This window comes from Chelonoidis abingdonii, chromosome 15 (assembly GCF_003597395.2).
Source record: "Chelonoidis abingdonii isolate Lonesome George chromosome 15, CheloAbing_2.0, whole genome shotgun sequence".
NCBI classification, from domain to species: domain Eukaryota; kingdom Metazoa; phylum Chordata; order Testudines; family Testudinidae; genus Chelonoidis; species Chelonoidis abingdonii.
The window spans coordinates 45,467,427-45,487,728 of NC_133783.1; the positions used below are offsets into that span (position 1 = coordinate 45,467,427).

The window sequence follows — 20,302 nt, forward strand, 5'->3', positions numbered from 1 at the left end:
CGTCCCTGGGCCCTGTCCTCCAGCTGTGGGGCATCAGGCTCCAGCCTCCCGCTGCCTCCTCCAGCCCCCCATCCAGAGCTTAATTTGACCCCAGGTTTGCCAGGGATGAGAAAGTCTGCTGTGAAAAGTGATACTTGTATGTTTGTTAATATCACTTTTCACAACAGACTTACTAGCTAGCAATAAATAAATGGACACGTATATGTACATATTTATTTCTTTTTCCTAAAGCTAATTAAATATTTCAGGAAAAAGTGTGAGAGCAGCCACTTGCCAGAGTTGGTGGCCGCACTCTGAGGCCAACATATAATTTGTTATGAGAACCTACACAAGTGCTACAGCAGCACAGCTGAAGGAGCTTTTCTATCACTGTTATAAATCCACCCCCTCAAGAGGTGGCAGGTAGGTTGATGGAAGAATTCTTCCACTGACCAAGTTGTGTCAACTCCAGGACTTAGTTCAACTTAACTACAGCTCTTGGGATTTAGGTCAGCTTAACCACATCTCCCTGAGCGATGTAGCTAGGCGAGCATAAATTTTAGGTATAGACCAGACCTTCGTTAGTAAGCTTCTCAATTGTGGGGTTCTTATCCCAAAGAAACATCCGAACATTTGGGTTTCAACCATTATTAATTAGTACAAACAGCTCTGGTCATACGTTTATTTGCAGTAACTACTGTACGGTGTTAATTTAATTGCAACATTTTTATGGGTAATATAATCAGATAATCATAATACACTGGCCTTTGTTCCATACTGACAGATAGTTAACAATTTGTCTTTGAAACAACTAATTATCATATATAAGAGCTAATGATACCTAATATATTTTTTCCACTGTCAAATCATTATTATACTTGCATACAAAGTATATCTGTTGGTAAACAATTAACTGTATTTCTAGAAAGAAAGGAAAGGAAAGGAAAGGAAAGAAAAGGAAAGGAAGACTTTGCCTTTTTTTATTCAGTGAATTCTTTTTTATGCTCTCAAATAGGCAGGTAAAGTGGATTATTCAGCCATCTGTGCTCCATTAAAAGAGCAGTGATGTAATCACCTATTTTATTACTAACAGTAAAGAAAAAGGGATGGACTTATCCTTGGGATAACTATTTTGACTTCAATACTGTTATCCCAGGGATTCATTTGGCCTGTGTCACAAATAAAAATTCCATACTCCCACCTGTTTTCCTTTCACTCCCACTTTAAACGTACCACAGTACTCTATAATAATAGCACAAAATACTGTACTCTCATTAGCGTAAGATGGAGAGTATTGTACCAGTAACTGTAGACTGCTGTAGCCTTTATGTAAGACCCTCTCTAAAATCCTTTCCTTTATCAAATCTAATTTAAACACTGTCAGGTTCATCTCTAAACTAGGGGCCTGATCCATGTAATTGAAATCAATGGAAAAACTCCCATTCACTGACTCTGATGGGCTTTGAATCAGCCACTTCATGCCTAACACAAGAACCTACATCCTTTTTCATGCATACCTCCCTTCCCTATTTGAGTGGGATAGTCTCTATAGTTTAAACAGAATATTTATCATTTTTCCACTCTGCCCCTTCTCCTAAATGCTCTCCTAAACCAGTTAATTTTATCTGAATTTACAGTTGTGTCCGTATTTCTCTCCCCAGTGTTCCTTTATGTTAGTTTCAAATGTTCAGTAGATATTTGTGATGAAAAAAAGCACATTTCAGCCTGGTTTATCTTTACTTCAATGGAGTTACACAAGGGATGAATCTGGCTCACTATCTCTATCACTAGAAATAACTCAATCAGTATTTATCAGCTTTATTTTTTCTCATATTCACAAGCTGCATAATTCTCCACACAGCTTAAGGTGTGGCTCTATTCTGAAAAGTGACTGACAAAAAATGGCACCAATCTAACTAAGCAGATCCTCTCCCTGTATGTATACAGAGTCCCATCTGCTGACTTCTGTACTAAAATATGAATTGTTACTGCTTTTTACTCCTATAAACCCCAACACAAATAAGGAAGAGTGAGCAATACTATTCCTTCTTACGTTTCACCAGCAGAATTGTTTACTGAGTCCCAATCAGTTACCCTCTGGCAGCCCCACTGGAGAAAATGCACAAGGATAATTCAGGGCCTAATTAGGCCTACAGAAATTGTAATATTGGTGATGATATGTGAGAAGTTTGATTCTCAGCTTCCAGACTGAGTTTTCCAGGTGGGAAGTTAGAAAAAAAAATCCTTTAGTTTTAAACTGATGACTCAGGTTCCCATCTGTAAACTGGAAAATAATAGTACTTATCAGTGGACTGTTGTATGGATTCATTAGTTGAAATATATTTGCTCAATGCTACGAAATATAAAGTGATATTGTATATAAATAAATGACAAGTATTGTGGTAATCTTTTTTCCTCATTATCTACCCATTGGTGGATGTTTGCATACTAGCCAATTATGCCACTGGATAATAAATAACTTATGATGCTAAATGTCAATTGCATTTAAATTCCAGTAGAGAGACATGAGTGTTTTCTCCTTTCAACTGACGCAAACATCCACCTGCTTGGGATATATGACATTTCAGGAAAGGAAGATCTTCAAAATAATAATCAAACACAGTACTGATTAACTTAACGAAAGTATGGTCCAGTAGATAGGGCAGGGGAAGGCAACCAATGGCACACGTGCTGCAGCGGCACGCAAGCTGATTTTCAGTGGCACTCTCACTACCCAGGTCCTGGTCACCGGTCTGGAGGGCTTTGAATTTTAATTTAATTTTAAATGAAGCTTCTTAAACATTTTAAAAACCTTATTTGCTTTACATACAATAGTTTAATTATATATAATAGACTTATAGAAAGAGACTTTCTAAAAACATTAAAATGCATTACTGGCACGCAAAACCTTCAATTACAGTGAATAAATGAAGACTCGGCACACCACTTCTGAAAGGCTGCCGACTCCTGAGATAGGGCAATGGACTCAGGGAACTAAGAGAACTGGGGGCAGATCCTCAGTTGGGACAAATGTTCATAGCTCTACTGATTTCGATGGAGCTATGACAAATTTACACCAGCTGAGGTTCTGTTCCCCAGATTCTATTCCTGGCTCTGCCACTGACCTACTCTGTGACCATCATCTCTCTGCACCTCACTTTTTAGACACTGATGTGTACTTTCCTTTGTAAAGAGCTTTGAGCTTTACCAACAAAAAATGAAAATGCAGAGCTAAGGAACAATTAATGAATTAATATTTGTAACATGCTTAGACAGCTTTGGTTGAAAGTCTTTCTCAACAAACCCAACCCTAGCTATTGGAAGCATTTCAGATATAGCATGCTCTCAAAATTCTTAATGTCCACAGCAGATTGTGTGAAGAGATTTAAGAGTAAAACTGTGACTTTCTATTTCTTATTCTACACACACTTTCAGATGGCTTTTTGTAAACTAGCAACTGATTTCCATGTACTAACACACTATCCCCCGCTCCCACCCCACGCATGCCAAATTGTTTTATGATTCCAATTCTGCTTGTTTCTCTCACAATCTTAGCCTTGTAAGACTCTGCGGGCATTTTATTTTAACATGGCTGTCCAGCTGCTCCACCGCCTCCGTATGCCCAAGATTTCCATTGCTCTTTTAAGGAGCCCTGTTAAAAGTTGTGCTAACAGATGCACTATACTGACCAAACAACAGGATGTTGTAAATGTCTAACCTCTGCGTGCTTTTCATATGTATATGCTAATAGGCATGCTATGAGCATACAGCTGTAAATGCAAACAACAGATCTCAGGATGGGCATGTTTTATAGATGTTTAACCACCTTCTGTCTTCGAACAGACCAACTCCTTACTGTTTGCGACATGAAAAGTGAATCTCATTTTCATGCTGTGTCAATCAATCAGGACCATAATGGCACAGAATAAAGGTGCTGTTAAGGTTAGTTCTGATGGAGTCATTTAAATCGCTGATGTATTTTCAGATTCATTATAAATGTGATATTCTGGTCTATGCAAGTTGTTTCTATTACACATAGAGGAGACATTTTCTATGTTGTAGCCAGCCCTACTTATACGGATTTTTTCCTGTACAACAAATGTATGCCGCTTCGCATGAATGACTAACAAAATAAACAATCACAATCCAACTTGATTTAAAAGTCTCTAAATAAATAGCTTTTCTGCAATACAGATAATAGGCCAAATTCTCCTAACGTTCTATCTATCTTAGGATTTTATTCTGCCACCTATCACTGTCGTATCTGAATGCCTTTCAAGAAAAATCAATAGTAGTGGTCTTCATGGAGTTTCTGGCACTTTCTCCTTTTTCAGGGAGAAACATCTGTTTGGGGTTGAAGTTTTGTTTTTAATTTTTTAGGTTTTTATTAATTTACTTACTTTTTTATAATGTTGATTTGTCTCAGGGTTGTTTGTGGGTTGGTTTTTTGTTGTTTTTGTCAACTGAAGTATATTGGGCAGAAGGAGGTATCAATGCTCACAGTTACACTAGTGTAAATGTGGAGTAATCCAGCAAAGTAACTGAGAGCAGAACTTAGCCTATCCTGCAGAATACACATTTACTTTGGTTTTTATTTTCAGACTCTGATTTGGCAATTTCCTTCCAGACTAATCCTAAAATATTCCAGTACCACAAACTGTAAAAGAGATGCATTAGCGTTAAAAATGGATACCCTTGCTGTAACAGTCACATCTTCACAACTAGGAATATAGCTTTAGTGGAAGGAAAAATGGCTTCCTCTATCTCAGATCTACTGCAAAGGAAAATGTTGCTTTTGTGTTTCGTCCTTGTGTACTGTAGACTATTACATGAGATTTCAGTGCTGTGACTGTGTGTGGAAGATGGTACAGCAAGGCATTTGAAGAGAACGTCAGCACTTGCATTATAGGAGAGCACAGACATCCTTTCAGCAGTATCTATGTATCAAAAATATAGTTATGAATCATACAGAGAATAAAATACATATTTACTAAGAGATTAATTTAGGCATACATCACACCAAACAATTATTGTATGAATCTGAATTATTTACAGGGTTTCTATTTATTTGCATCTGAATGTATGACTTTTCATAAATCTTGATTAAAAACAATTTCTTAAAAAATAGCAGCTTTTAGTGTCAACACATTTGCATAAAACTACATACTGACCTATGCTATCATCCAAACACAATGTTAATGACCAGTTGGTAATGAGATAATGAGTCAATAAGGGTTTTAAATTATGTGAGCTTGAACAATTTCTTGTCTCATAAATAGATAAATAAGGCTCCTGGACTTTACTGAGCAAAGTGATCATTCTTAAGCAATTATATTGAATGCCACGAACAATGTTTTTCTTTGGCACGTATTCCTGCTGCACCAGATTTCCATGACTATGGCTGTCACTTTTGTGTTGCTCCTTGGTATAAAACTGCCTAGGAGCTATATGAAATCAACAGTAAAGATCTAGCAAGAGAGGCACAAAGATCAATATAATAATGATGTCACAATTGTGAGGATTCATAGGTGCTGTGCAGATGTATATATGCCAAGTATTACTCTGAAGGACAGTGAGAAATAGCAATGCTCATTTGGGGTGAGGGAGAGGCGTTCAGCAGCTGTATGTTCTGGTGAGCTCATTCTTTCATTTCTGTGGGTGCTTACTGAACCCTGTGCACAAGCGGGAATGGGCACAAAAGTGCAAGAATCTCAGGGGCCAGGACAGCCTCAGTCCTTGCATACCTCCTGAGTGAGGCTAACAACCATAGTTATACTAGCTCTCCAAAGAGGGCAAAGCAATGTCCCAAAGCACTGTACCATAGAGCAAAGCGGCCTGAGTGCCAGCAGCCACACATCTAGAGCTCAAAAAGGCCTCATGCCTGCTTGAGGCACAATGAGCCCTACAGCGAGGAGCTCCTATGACCATTGTGAAAGCAGTGCTGTGTGTTAAAGGCATTGTGGAGCCCATAGAGCAGTTTAGACAGAAAGCCAGAGGCATTATATATGGAGATATACCTATCTTCGAACTGGAAGGGATCCTGAAAAGTCATTGAGTCCAGCCCCCTGCCTTCACTAGCAGGACCAAGTACTGATTTTGCCCCAGATGGCCCTCTCAAGGATTAAACTCACAGCCCTAGGTTTAAGCAAGCCAATGCTCAAACCACTGAGCTACCCTTCCCCTCAAATTATGCTTATAGTAGGAGACTGAATGACAAGGTGAAATTCACCCTCCATTCCCCACACACATCTGGACAAACAGGCTTTGTATTTGGAACCGTACAGAAGCCACTCTGCAGTTCATGAGAAGAGTGTGGGGCTTCCCTTCGGCCTTGAACTTCCTACCCTCGAAGTCGTAGCCACTGGATCCATGGAATCAGAGATCCACGTGTCATACCACTTCTCCCAGACAATGCCAAAGCTAACATACAAACACAGGGACACAGATTCCTCTGCATACGCAGCCCCAGTTGCAGCAGCAGCTCTGCTGTGCTAGGGGCCTTCTGCAGTCCTTACACCATGGGGTGAATGTCATACATTGTCTTCCAGTTTCATAACACTTCAAATCCAACCCAAATGAGTTTGACTATTTGAAGAGGGCATCCAGGGGTCTATAGTTAGTTAGCATCTCAAAACTCGCTTTGAAGACTCTATACAGCCTCCCCCAGGTCAAATAAGCATACAGACCAAATTAACTGCTGAAATGTAGTGATCTCTAATGAGGAACAAGGATTTAGGGATTTCCAGCATATCAAGAGAACACTCTTAACATCTTGCATTGTGCCCAAGGCCAGAGTTTTACTGCTATTTCAGCCAACATATTTCTGACATTACTGCAAGTTAAATTACAGTTTATGTTGCCTACATACAGGAGGTTTCGGTAAACGTAGCAACAAAACTGTTTAATAATTTTTTATGTAGGTTACATACTGTTAAGTTGAAAAACCTAAAAGAAACAAAACCAAATCTCCAATGACATAGAGAGGATCTTGGTGGAGATATTATCAAATATTTCCCAGTTTTATAAGAAATGACTTGTTTTTCTGCAGTAATTATATGATTGTTATTGTTTATATTTATTGTGGTATCACCTAGAAGCACCAGCCCAGGGCAGGGCCCCAGCGCTAGGCAATGTACAAAAACAAAGTAAAAGACAGTCCGTGTCCCAAACAGCTCGCAGTCTAAATAAACAAAGAAAGGACTATTATTCCTGTTTCACTAATGGAGAAAAATGAGGCACAGATGACTAATGATTTAGCCACAGTCACACAGGAAGTCTGTGGCAGAGCAAGGAATTGAACTCAGCTCTCCTGAGTCTTACATTAGTGTCACCAACCACCAAACCATCCTTCTTCTTTATATAAAAGCATTACAGGCAACAAGGAAAACAGAACCAGTCTGATTTTTAAAACTCCTTACGAATCCAGTTATAACAGCCCACTATGGTCTTTATTCAGGAAACGACAGAAGAGAATTTCTCAACAAGGGATCTAGAAATGCCTAGGTTCTTATCTAGCAAGTCCAGCAGTGGCCAATATCCCATGCTTTACAGATTCTAAGGCCAAAAGGGAGCATTGCTATCATCTAGGCTGACCTCCTGTACAACACAGGTCATAGAACGTCTCCAGAGTATTTCCTAGAGCATATCTTTTAGAGAAATATCCAATCTCATTTAAACATGGTCAGTGATAGAAAATCCACCATGACCCTTGGTAAGTTCTTCCAATGGTTAATAACTCTCAGTGGTAAAAGTTTACACCTTATTTCCAGTATGAATTTGTCTGGCTTCAACTTCCAGCCCCTGGATTGTGTTGTACCTTTCTCTTCTAAACTGAAGAGTCCATTATTAAATATTTGTTCCCTAAACAGATACTTACAGACTGTAATCAAGTCATCCATTAACCTTCACTTTGTTAAGCTAAACAGATTGATCTTTTTGAGTCTATCATTATAAGGCATCTTTTCTAATCCTTCAGTCATTCTTGTGGCTCTTCTCTGAACCATTTCCAATTTAACATCCTTCTTTAACGGTGGGCACAAGAACTGGCCATGGTATTCCAGCAGCAGTTGCACCAGTGCCAAATACAGAGCTTAAAATAACCTCTCTGATTGCACTCAGTATCTTCCCCCAGTTACTCGTCCTCAACTGAACTATTCCTATGCTTGAAACAAAGCATGTGCATAAGTATTTGCAGGGGCCTTGGGGGGCATACGCCTTAGGGAAGAAAATTACTTTAGTTGTGTGTTTTATACCAGTGCTACTGTCACTGTGCACATTGTCAACACTTACAAAATATTAATAATAGTTGTTTGATTCTAATGATAAGAATATCAGACCAATTAGCACTGCAGTGGCTGACACTCTAAGAAAGTTTGATTTTCTGCAAAAGCATAAAGAAGTAGAATGCATATCAGAAAGGTTCCATTTACACCCTTCTGGTCTAGGATGAGGAACAGGTTTTGATACTTTTTAAAAAAAAACATATAAAGCCCATTGAAACTTTGGCAGTGATTTTCACTCCTTTACAATCCCAACTGTTAATTCAGCACAAGAATTAGGTCCTCATGGTCAAACATAAGTGAGCAAATCAGACAAAAGTTACATTTTCTCCTGTCATGAACTCATTTTGCTGTATCTGTGGTTGTAATGCACGTGACTTACGTTTAGAGATCCCCAAAGGTGAAGGGCTTCATTGATTTCAACCAACAGAACTAAAATATGCCCTCTTCCCCCAGCTAGGGAAGAAAGTCTGACTTGGGGGCAGCAAAAGCTGCTCATACTAACTCCTGCTCTTCTGCCCAGTGTATGGCCCAGGATGCAATTGGTGCTGGCCAAGGAGAGACAAGGCACCCAGGAGATGTGCTCATTCAATATAGTGGCCTGCTTTCGCTAAGGTGTGAATCGCACTACTAATGCAGATGAACCCACAGGAGCAGAGGGCTTCAAACTTCATCCTATCCAGCGCTCATGGTGCTGAATCAGTTGTGTAGTGTGACAGCTTTAACTGCAAATTTCTTTGCAGGGGCTAGTCATGGGTTATGGTCCCTGTCACTGCTTTGTTGATGACCCTCCAGTGACCTGGAGTAAAATGAGCTGACGGTCTCTACTGAACCAATATCCACATTACAACAAAACCCCCATAATTTGCATCATTGCCAGCTGTCTCAACCAAGGGCCAATGACTGCCTAGGAGTGGAGATAGATCTACCTCATCACCACTCAAGTGATGGTCCCTCAGGACAGAGCTGAGACAGACGGGCAGGGAAGCGTGAGGAAACTAGCGCTGATGCTGCTCAGACATACCTGTTCTATGTATAAATGGGCAACATTAATCTTTGGGCTCCCAGCCTGCCATCTTCCACAAGCCCTAAAGTCAATTAAAAAGAAACTCCTTGCATGTCACTGCTGGGTTTGCCTTAAGCTTCACTTGCACCCAAACACTAATTAAACAATAGGTATGTATTAAGGGAAAGTACAGTAACTTGGACAATTTTTGTATTTATTTGCATGGTTTATAACAGAGGTAGTGAATTCTATTATTAAGAATAGCCTTTTCTATTATAACCCTGTTTTCGATTGCTCATTCACCATTTGGGCTGAAATTTCCCAGGCTTGATTTCTGCCTCAAGTTGAATTTTTTGGGACAAAATATAAACTAATTTGACTGCTACATTCATCAACTTGGGATAGTACCCTACCGATGCAGGCAATTTTTTTCAACTGATTAATGATTGAACATACTAGAGTTCAAATCTGTATTGTCCTCCAATTTTAGATTTAATATACATAGTGACTAAAGTAAATATCAGTTGAAACTGAATCTAGCCTGCCTATATTTCTCTGGGGTTGGGTTACTTTTATTTTTTTCTCTAGGAGCCCTAGGAAAGCAGAGCTTCAGACTCAATGGACTCTCTTATGGTTGAAAAAACATTTAAAAAAATGTCAAGGTAAACCAAAAGTTTCATGTTTGTTTTCCTATCTTACTCAACTTTTAAGACTACAAATTTGAGGTCTGGAAAGTCTATTTTTTTACCCTGAACCTACTTTATTTTTGGATATAATTCCACTAACTTGAGCCAAATAAGAAAATGTAAGCCTTTAAATACAATGGAACATGTAGCATAATCGAGCAAAAAGGTCTATGGCTGGACGCTATACATCCTGACGACAGAACAGTAATTACAAATAATATCTAGCTCGTTGGTAGCACTTTACATCCGATTTCAAAGCATTTCACAAAGAAGGCAAGCAAAATTATTCCCATTTTACTGATGAAGAAATTAGGGCACTGGAAGGTAAAATGACTTGGCCAAGGTCACCTAGTACTCCAGTGACAGAACTGGGAATAGAACTCAAGTCTCTGGATTCATAGTCCAAGACTCAATCCATTAGGCCAGTGGTTCTCAGCCACAGACAGGTGTACCCCTGGAGGTATGCAGACATCTTCCAAGGGGTACATCAACATCTAGATATTTGCCTAGTTTTACAGCAGGCTACATAAAAAGCACTAGTGAAGTAAGTACAAACTAAAATTTCATACGATGACTTGTTTATACTGCTCTGTATACTATACACCGAAGTGTAAGTACAATACTTTTATTCCAATTGATTTATTATTATTATATCCAATTATTTTATAATTATATGGTAACAATGAGAAAGTAAGCAATTTTTCAGGAATAGTGTGCTGTGACACTTTTGTATTTTTATGTCTGATTTTGAAACAAATAGTTTTTAAGTGAGGTGAAACTTGGGGTACACAAGATAGATCAGACTCCTGAAAAGGATACAGCAGTTTGGAAAAGTTGAGAGCCACTGTGGTAAACTGCCAATGCTCAGCGTCTCTGAAAACCAAACCACAATGCACCCGTTGCTATAGGTACACTGGCACCTCCTGAAAAGCTGTTTGAATTGCTTCTTTTAGAAAAAGAATGCTAAAATTTTGCTTTAAAAACATACCCAGACGTTCAGGATATAGATAATACAGCCTAAGAGTCAGAGGAGGGCTGCTCCTCTGCAGACAAACCATCAAGCCACAAAGCCAGGGTTTACAAAACTAAAAAAAAAGCCCAATCCAAAGCCCAGTAAATCAATGGAAGGACTCCCTTTCACTTGAAAGAGTTTGGGATTAGAGTCTTAGAAAAACTCATATGTCAAACAGGATAAAACTCAACAGAGGCCAAAGACCAATTTTATTGCGTGGGGTGACTTAGAGATCTAAGCATCACTTCTGGAAGATCAGGATCCCTGAAATTACAGGTCCCAAATGTGGCAGGATTCACTCAGTAATTCCACCAAAGAGAGATTTAGCACCACTCAATTTATTGTTTTGAAGACGGAGGGCACAAGAACAATTTTCAGAAAGACCTTATAAAGCGGGGTTCTCAAACTAGGGGTTGGGACCCCTCAGGGGGTCACGAGCTGTCAGACTCCACCCAAACCCCTTTGCCTCCAGCATTTATAATGGTGTTAAATATATAAAAATGTGTTTTTAATTTATAAGGAGGGGTCACACCCAGAGGCTTGCTATGTGAAAGGGGTCACCAGTACAAAAGTCTGAGAACCCGTTTTAAACTATGGTTCTGTCTTCCTCTGCTCCTTCAATGACAAGAATGTGCTTTTAGCACCTTTTATAAGAGATGGGGATTGACCTAGGGAGGAGGCAATACAAGGGTGAATGGCAGGAGGCGGAGAGCATACAGGGAGCATTGTGCAGCACTGAAGATGCATAGCAGATGGAAGGGACAGCATGTGGTAATGGTGTATAACAACCAGCATACCAGGGAGAGATACATAGTGGGAAACAATGTAAAATGGCGTGTGGCACCCAATATCCATGGCAGCAGGGGTAGGTGAAATGTGGAATAGTGTGTCACATTAAGTATGCATGATATGAGGGAGAAGTGAAATGTGGAATGCTGTTTGGTACTCAGGATACATGGCCCGGGAGTCAGGGGGAGGAGAGGTGAAATTGTGGAATGGTGATTGGCACCCCGGGTACATTTGGGGTGGGATGAAGGGCAGGATGAAATGTGAAATGGTGTATGGCATCCAGGAGACAATGCAGAATGATGTGTGGTACCCGGGATACACATCAGGCCATGTGGAATGGTCTATGGCACCCAGAGTATATGGCAGAGGTGTGTGGGGGAGTTGGAATGGGAGGTGACATCTAGCACACATTGCAGGGGGCTGAGGGGTAGAGGGAACAGGGTGCGGCACCCAGCATACACTGTGGGGCAGAGAGGAACAGGGGTGTGGCACCCAGCATACATGGGGGGGTTGAAGTGTGGCATGGTGTATAGCACCCAGGAGAATGGCAGGCAAAGGGGCACGGCGCATGTCACCCAGGCGTGCCCTGCTGCTGCTGGGCTCTCTCTCTCTCTCCCAGGCCTGCAGCTCTGCTTCCCTTCCCCTGCACACAGAGCTAGGATCCTACGCTCCAAACCCGCGGTAGTTTGGACCCTTTGCCTGGGAGCGGCTGAAAGCAGCGAGAGAAGGGAGCCCGGCAGGACGCCGTGTCCCCTGGCTGAACCTGGCGCCAGTCAAGAAGTGGGAGGCCCCGCACAGCTGCAAGGAGGGAGGGGGCGGCCCCTCGCAGCGTGCCGGGGAGGGGGGGGGAGGAGAGGGCACTAGCTCTCCTGGCACTTACTTTTCCACAGCTTCTACAGATCCAGGGATGGGAACCCCGCCTCCTTCTCCTCCACCGTCATACAAGACCCCGCTGATATCTAGCATCACGCCCTTAATGCCTGCAAGCTGCTTTGCCCACTCAGCCATAGCGCGCACAGCCCGACCTGGGGCTTGCAGCTGGTGCATAGGGTCAACTTCACTCCGCCGACTCCAGAGCTCTTCCTTCCGCAAGGGCCGCTGGGAAATGTAGTTTTTCATTGGCGTTAATTTGAGCAGGAGAAGGCAAAGTGCCGGGGGGAGTGAGGAGGAGATGGAACGGGTGTGGCACCCAGCATACATTGGGGAGGGGGGAGAGGGGGAGGTGGAATGGTGTGTGGCACCCAGCATACATTGGGGAGGGGCTGAGGGGGAGGTGGAATGGTGTATGGCACCCAGCATAGATTGGGCAGGATAACGGGGAGGTGGAATGGTGTGTGGCACCCAGCATACGTTGGAGGGGGGAGGGAAAGGGGTGTGGCACCCATCATACATTGAGGGGGATAACGGAGAGATGGAATGATGTGTGGCACCCAGCATACATTGGGGAGCAGCTGAGGGGGAGGTGGAATGGTGTGTGGTACCCAGCATACACTGGGGGGAAGGGAAAGGGGTGTGGCACCCAGCATACATTGGGAGGGTGAGGCGGAATGGTGTGTGGCACTCAGCATACATTGGCAGGAGGGGAAATGGGGTGTGGCACCCAGCATACAGTGAGGGGGAGGTGGAATGGTGTGTGGCACCCAGCATACATGAGGGCAGGGGGAGGGGGAGTTGGAATGGTGTGTGGCACCCAGCATACATTGGGAAGGGGCTGAGGGGGAAGAGGAATGGTGTGTGGCACCCAGCATATATTGGGGGGAGGGTGAAAGGGAGTGTGGCACCCAGCATACATTGGGGGGGATAAGGGGGAGGTGCTATGTGCTCTGACTGTAATTTTAAAAGGCTGCAAAAAGCAGGGCAAGGAGAGAAACAATTTAAAATTATTTATAATATTATCTTGCTTTTATTATTTTCGTGGAAGGTTGCAGATTGCCAGCCATGGAAACTGACATCCTCTACTTCTCCCCATAATGCGGGCCACAGTGGAAGCTTCTCCTTACCTCTATTCCTCAATTCTCTAGTGAAGGGACCACCTCCAGGGAAAAGAAGGCAGCTGAGTCACAGTCTCCATACCTATTCACTTCTTGGCTTCTGGGATGAGACTGTATACAAGAGAACCCATTAAATTAATAAGAGAAAGATTAAACCATGTGACAGCTGTTAGCCATGTGCTTGATGTTCATCCATTGTTGTTGATGAAGACCTCAACAACTCATTCGTTCAATGACTGGACTCTGTGCGTCTGAAGATGACTGATCAGTCCGATTCGGGCATGGAACGTCCTGTCACACGTCAGGCAGACGTGATGGCACTGTCGATGATGTGCGGGCAGCTCTGGACTTGTGCAGCTCAAGCTTTCTTTCAGCCTCAGCAGTACGCTTCACCTCAGAGGTATTACTGCCTGGGTGAATGAGGCTGCGCCATGCTGGATGGTTCAGTGTGAGGGTTTCTCATGTGGCGGTGTTGATCTCGAGGGACTTCAGAGAGGTCTTCAGCATGTCCTTGAACCGCTTCTTTTGTCCTCCATGGGAGCGCTTTCCATGGGTGAATTCTCCGTAGAGGAGCTGTTTAGGAATGCGCTCGTCTGACATTCTCACAACATGTCCGGCCCATCTGGTCTGGGCTCTCATCAGCAGTGTGTGAACTGACGGCAGACTGGCTCTGGTAAGGACTTCAGTATCGAGCACTTTGTCCTGCCATCTGATTTTTAGAAGCTTTCGTAGACAGGAAATGTGGAAGTGATTGAGCCTTCGTGCATGACTCAGATAGACAGTCCATGTCTCGCAGGCGTACAGCAGAGTTGGAAGCACCACTGCTCGGTAGATCTTCAGCTTCGCTGGTAGGCTGATCCCTCGACGTTCCCAGATGTTGGAGCGCAACCAGCCAAATGCAGAGCTGGCTTTAGCAATTCTGCAGTTTACTTCATCATCGATTGACACTGCTCGGGAAAGGGTACTGCCCAGGTACATGAAGTGGTCCATTGCCTGAAGTCTCTGTCCATTTACAGTGATGGATGGTTCTGAGTACGGAGTGTAGGGAGCTGGCTGGTGCATGACCTCAGTCTTCTTGATGTTAATGGTGAGACCGAAATTGTTGCATGCAGATGAAAACTTGTCCATACTGGCTTGCATTTCTGACTCTGTACTAGCTTTCAGAGCACAATCATCAGCAAAGAGAAAGTCTCGAAGTACAGTTTCCTTCACTTTGGTGATGGCACACAGTCGCCTCAGATTGAATAGTTTCCCGTCAGTTCTGTATTTCAGGCCTACTCCTTCATTGCAGTGTTGAAAGGCATCAGTCAGAGTGGCAGAGAATATCATGCTGAACAAAGTGGGTGCTAAAACACACCCTTGCTTGACGCCGCTGGTGACTAGGAAGGCCTCAGATGTTTCACTGTCATCCAGGACACGAGCCATCATACCGTGATGAAATTGACGTACCATTCGTATGAATCTGTCTGGACAGCCAAATTTCAACATGATCCTCCAGAGGCCCTGGCGACTGACAGAGTCAAACGCTTTTGTGAGGTCCACAAAAGTTGTGTAGAGTTCACGATTCTGCTCTTGACATTTCTCCTGTAGCTGACACGCAGCAAAGATCATGTCTATAGTCCCATGTCCCTTGCGGAAGCCGCACTGTTATTCTGGCAGTAAGCCCTGCTCCAGGTGAGTGATCAATCGGTTCAACAGAAGCCATGCAATAACTTTCCCCACTGTAGAGAGCAGCGAGATTCCGCGGTGATTGTCACATACCTGGCGATTGCCCTTCCTCTTATAGAGGTGCACGATGGACGCATTTCTAAATTCCTGAGGAATGGATCCCTGCTTCCAGAAGGACTGAAACAGCTCAGTGAGTTTCCATAGCAGCACGGGTCCACCGACTTTGTACACATCTGCTGGTATAGCATCTGACCCTGGGGCTTTGCCACTTGATAGTGGTTGATGGCTTTCTTCACTTCATCCTCTTCTGATGAAGCATCCATGGAGTCATTGACTGCAACCTGGGGCATCTTGTCAATGGCCTCATCACTGATGACTGAGGGGCAGTTGAGAACTGCTTCAAAAAGTTCAGCCCATCTCTGGAGAATTTGCGTCTTTTCTGTAAGGAGCACAGTGCCATCAGAGTTCAGGAGGAGAAAGCTCCCAGAAGACTGTGGACCATAGAGTGTGTTGAGGGCTTCATAGAATGGCTTATAGTCGTTCCTGTCCACATATGCCTGTATTTCGTCTCCTTTGGCGCTCAGCCACAAGTCCCGCATTTTGCGCAGTTGGTTCTGTACTGTTCTGCAAACGTTGATAAAGGCGGTCTTCTTTGCCGCTGAGGATGGGTCATTCTGATATGCACGATGCAGGCGGTGCTTCTCAGCAAGTAAGGCCTGGATTTCTGCATCATTTTCATCAAATCAGTCTTGCTGCCTGTGTGTGGAGGGCCCCAATACCTTTGATGTAGTTGTATGGACAGTGTTGCAGAATCGCTCCCAGTCTTTCTTAGCGTCATCCTCAATATGAAGATCAGCAAGCTCATTCTCTAGGTCTTCTGCTAGATTTTCAGTGATGCGGTTGTTCTTCAGCTTCAACATGTTGATCCTTTTGAGAGCCTTACAGCCTTGTGGTCGTCTCTTCAGCATGATACGGAGCTTCACTTTGGATGCTATGAGCCTGTGATCCGTCCAACAGTCAGCGCTGCACATAGCTTTCATAACCCTGACATCTTGTCTGTCCCTTTTCCTGATGACGACATAGTCGATCAGATGCCAGTGCTTGGAACGGGGATGCATCCACAAAGTCCTGTTACGGGTAGGGAGACGGAAGACCGTATTGGTGATCAGAAGGTCATGTGCTGCACAAGTTTTCAGCAGTAACAGGCCATTGCTGTTACACTTTCCCACTCCATTTTTCCCGATGACTCCTTCCCAGGCTGCGGCATCACATCCGACTCTTGCGTTAAAATTGCCAAGCAGGATCAGCTTGTCTGTGCGGTGCACTGATTATAGCAGAGCATCTAGTTCTTCATAGAATTTATCCTTCACATCCTCTGGGTTGGTCATTGTGGAAGTGTATGCGCTGATCAAAGTAGCTTGTTTTCCTTTTTGAAGCGGAAGCTGCATTGTCATGAGACGATCATTCACACCCTTGGGGGGACTGGCAAGTTTCCGAACAAGATGATTCTTGATGGCGAAGCCAACTCCACATTCACGACGCTCATCATTGCTGCGGCCACTCCAGAAGAATGTATAGCCTCCGCCTGACTCGGACAGCTGTCCTTCATTAGCAAGGCGAGATTTGCTAAGGGCTGCAATGTCAATGTTGTAGCGTGCAAGCTCTCTGGTGACAAGTGCTGTTCTTCTCTCCAGTCTGTCTGCCGTGATGTTGTCCAGTAGCATGCGCACATTTCATGGGCCAATGGTAATTGGTGTCACTCTAAGTTTTGTTTTTGTTCGACCGCTTTTCTGGGATCCCTGCCAGCCGTGGTATGCTGGCAGGGTAAGTTGAAGCAGGCAATGTTTAGGGCACCTTTTCTAGCCCCCTCCTCATTCTATGGAGGTGAGCAGTGCAATCCTGAATAGGGCTGCTCAGTCGCTCAAGAAGATGCCAAGCTCCACTGCTGCTTTGGTCAGTGAGGAAAGACCATTATACCTGAGCCGCCTGTGTGCATGTGCACGGCTACAGGTCCCAGTGTATCCACACCTGCTGCTTCGTCGCTCGCCCATCGACACAGGACTTGATATGATGTGATATGATGTCGAGACTTGCGCGTGAATTGGATTAAAGTGAGGGAGAGTTGCGCGACGTCAACCTCACTGTCTTCTCAGTTTCTATCTGTATCCAGTGGCAGGACAAGAGTTGAGATGGCTGGAGATAGTGCAGGGCGCAGTGGATGACCAGGACTCCTACATGTCTTGTCGTGCTCTTGAGAGTTCCACAACGCTTGCTGTCACTGCCTTCCTGACCATTGAACCAGGTTTCCTCAGTCAGCCGGATCCAGCCTTTGCATGCAATGGGTAGACAGGCCCTAACTCACCGAGGGTCTCAGGGGGTGTGGCCGTTGTCGCATGCTGACAGCTACTTGGAGCAACAGGTGAGAGCTGGGTGTCAAGTGGGGACCAAAGTGGATGAGCTACTCCTAGGAGTATGACTGCTCCCCCATCAGAGGTACTACCCCTCCCTGACAACCCCACAGTTGTTAGCCATGTTGCTTAATGCACTACTGGAAGGGGCTCCAATACTATGGGGATGAGGATGGTATAAGAACCAGAATAGAACAGAACAGAATAAAATAGACATATTGCTATAATGAACAGAATTTGCATCTGTGGTTACCAGTAACAAACAGTTGAGTAAATGAGTGGTCAGCATGATAAAGAGTGTTTGAATAAAGAGAAAATTCCAAAGTATGTACACACTATGAAAGCTGCTCTTTTGCTCAGAGCAAATGTTAACAACACTTCTTCAATGTTTCATGATAAACTCATTGGGACACTAACTTACTGGAAAAAAATCCACCATTCTAAGAAATATGCATGCCACTGTTGAGTCAGACGCTGCCAGTAGTAACAATGGCACACACTTATTTTTAAAAGTGTAGTTTTGTTTGTCTTCTGCGGGAGTATTCCATGATCCTGAAAATATTGCCACAAAAGTGTCTTGGGTTTTGATTTTGAAAACATGGTCACCTTCGTATTAGGGCCTCAGTTTTCAAAAGTGCCCTCTAATTTGGGGGGCCTCAGTTTTTGCCTGACTTAGGCATACAGAGCCGGATTTTCAGAGGCACTGTGCACTGAATTCAGTAGAAGGACTTAGTGTAAATATGGGTTGCCGGCTCGGATCCCATTTGTTATACTGACTGCTTTTTAAGCTGAACATATGCAGCACAGGCATATTACCATGCACATTTTTGCAGTGTAGTAGAGATTTGATGTAAGTATAAAATGGGACCAATAGAGAGCATATTTATTTTAACTGAGCCTGTGTTGATCAAAAAAGTAGCAGAAAGCCCGGCAAGACCATTTTGACCCAGCCAAAATACAGACTAAGCTGTACCTTACAAAGTTTGTGCCTTTACATACAGTACATCCCACTACCTCACAGAAACAATTGAAAAAGTCTGCACATAAAGAATTGGACTAATCCTCACTATTTTATAATCATAGGTAAGATTTTATCAGTTGCGTTCCAGCCTTACTGATAATATTGTTTTCCTCTTGATACAATGCAGATAGTTTTTGTTCTTAATACTATCAATAGCCTGCCACAATTCACATAATATATAAGAAACTGTGCTGGAATTATAGTCCACTTTGTTTTGAAAAAAAAGCAGAGTAGCCTTGGCACCACTGATTTGCATCACTGCTTCTGGAATAGCCTCTGGCTTCTCCTTACAGAAAATATCGAAACAGTGAAATTCATTAAATAGACCCAGAAATGGATCAGGTTATTTAAAACAACATCGCTAATGGTGCAATATCTCAGCTGTCCACACTGATAGTGAACATTGTCTTGGATAGTGTTATCAGTCCAGGACACCCGCTATGAATATTGATCCAGAGCTTGTTACAGCCATCACTTGCCATCAGGACAGGTCAGGGTTGAAACCCACCTAGCATCAAAGCAATTTAAAGACAGCACTCAGACTGAATTTTAATACCCAAGCTGAGAAACAAACCAACTTCAAGCAAACAGTTAAGACTAATATATGTGTGTGTGCACATGTGTTTGTTAAACTGACAATTTGTGAAGATATCTGCTACCTCAAAAAATTGTATGTTAAAGAATTCCATTACTACAATTCACCTTTTACAATTCTACAGCCACAATATTAAAATATATCCACAAGGCTAGATTTTGTAATCTTACATATACGAGATGGTTTGAATTTTCTCTTCCAAAATAAGGCCCTGATCCTGCAAAGGCCTATGCATGTGCTTTAAGTTAAGTTAATGCATACATGGACCAGAGGAATATTTACATATCACAGCATCTGTAATGGCATCATAATTGTTTCTAAGTAATTCATGACACCACAGTTACTAGGACTAGCATGTTGAGTTTTAAAGAGGATCATATTTCATACATATTGATGAGAAATATTTAAAGGTTTGGTGTCTATTTTCCTTAGTTGATCACACTAAGAACGATATCCATAAGCTGTGACTATTACTCTTCCCGTTCTTTCCTTTTCCTACTCCCTTCTTCCCTACCTCTATCCCAATTTAAAAAAAAATACAATCTAAGTATCTAACAAAGCAGTGCCAATTCTTTACTAGGTTCATTTGTCCCTACCCTTTGTCTGTTTGTACCTTTAGATTGGAAGCCCTTCAAGTCAAAGATTGTCTCTTTTTTATGTTTGTATAGTTCTCAGCACAGTAGAACACCACACTAATTGTTGCATTTGGGCACTGCCATAATATAAATGATGATAATAATTAATCATAATATTCTGTAATTTGCTTCCTACACATCTTCATCTTTTTTGTCTCTGTTTCTTCCTATTCAATTATTTTAGGTTCTGTGATATCAAAATGGAAAATAAGGGTCAGATTCTGCCACTGTTA

General features: G+C 42.8%; 1 protein-coding gene and 1 long non-coding RNA gene across 7 annotated transcripts in view; both read right to left on the reverse strand.

Moving 5' to 3' along the window:
• The window catches only part of LHPP (phospholysine phosphohistidine inorganic pyrophosphate phosphatase), a 171,471-nt gene extending 158,659 nt beyond the window's left edge, over window positions 1-12,812 (reverse strand). For all 6 annotated transcript variants that reach the window (XM_032796480.2, XM_032796479.2, XM_075072487.1 and 3 more), the window contains exon 1: window positions 12,632-12,812. In XM_032796480.2, the coding sequence (XP_032652371.1) occupies window positions 12,632-12,798 (167 nt within the window). In that variant the 5' untranslated portion in view covers window positions 12,799-12,812. The remainder of the gene's footprint in view (window positions 1-12,631) is intronic.
• LOC142047788 (uncharacterized) overlaps window positions 1-20,302 on the reverse strand; it is a 441,041-nt gene that overhangs the window by 158,659 nt on the left and 262,080 nt on the right. The gene's annotated exons all lie outside the window — the stretch shown is intronic.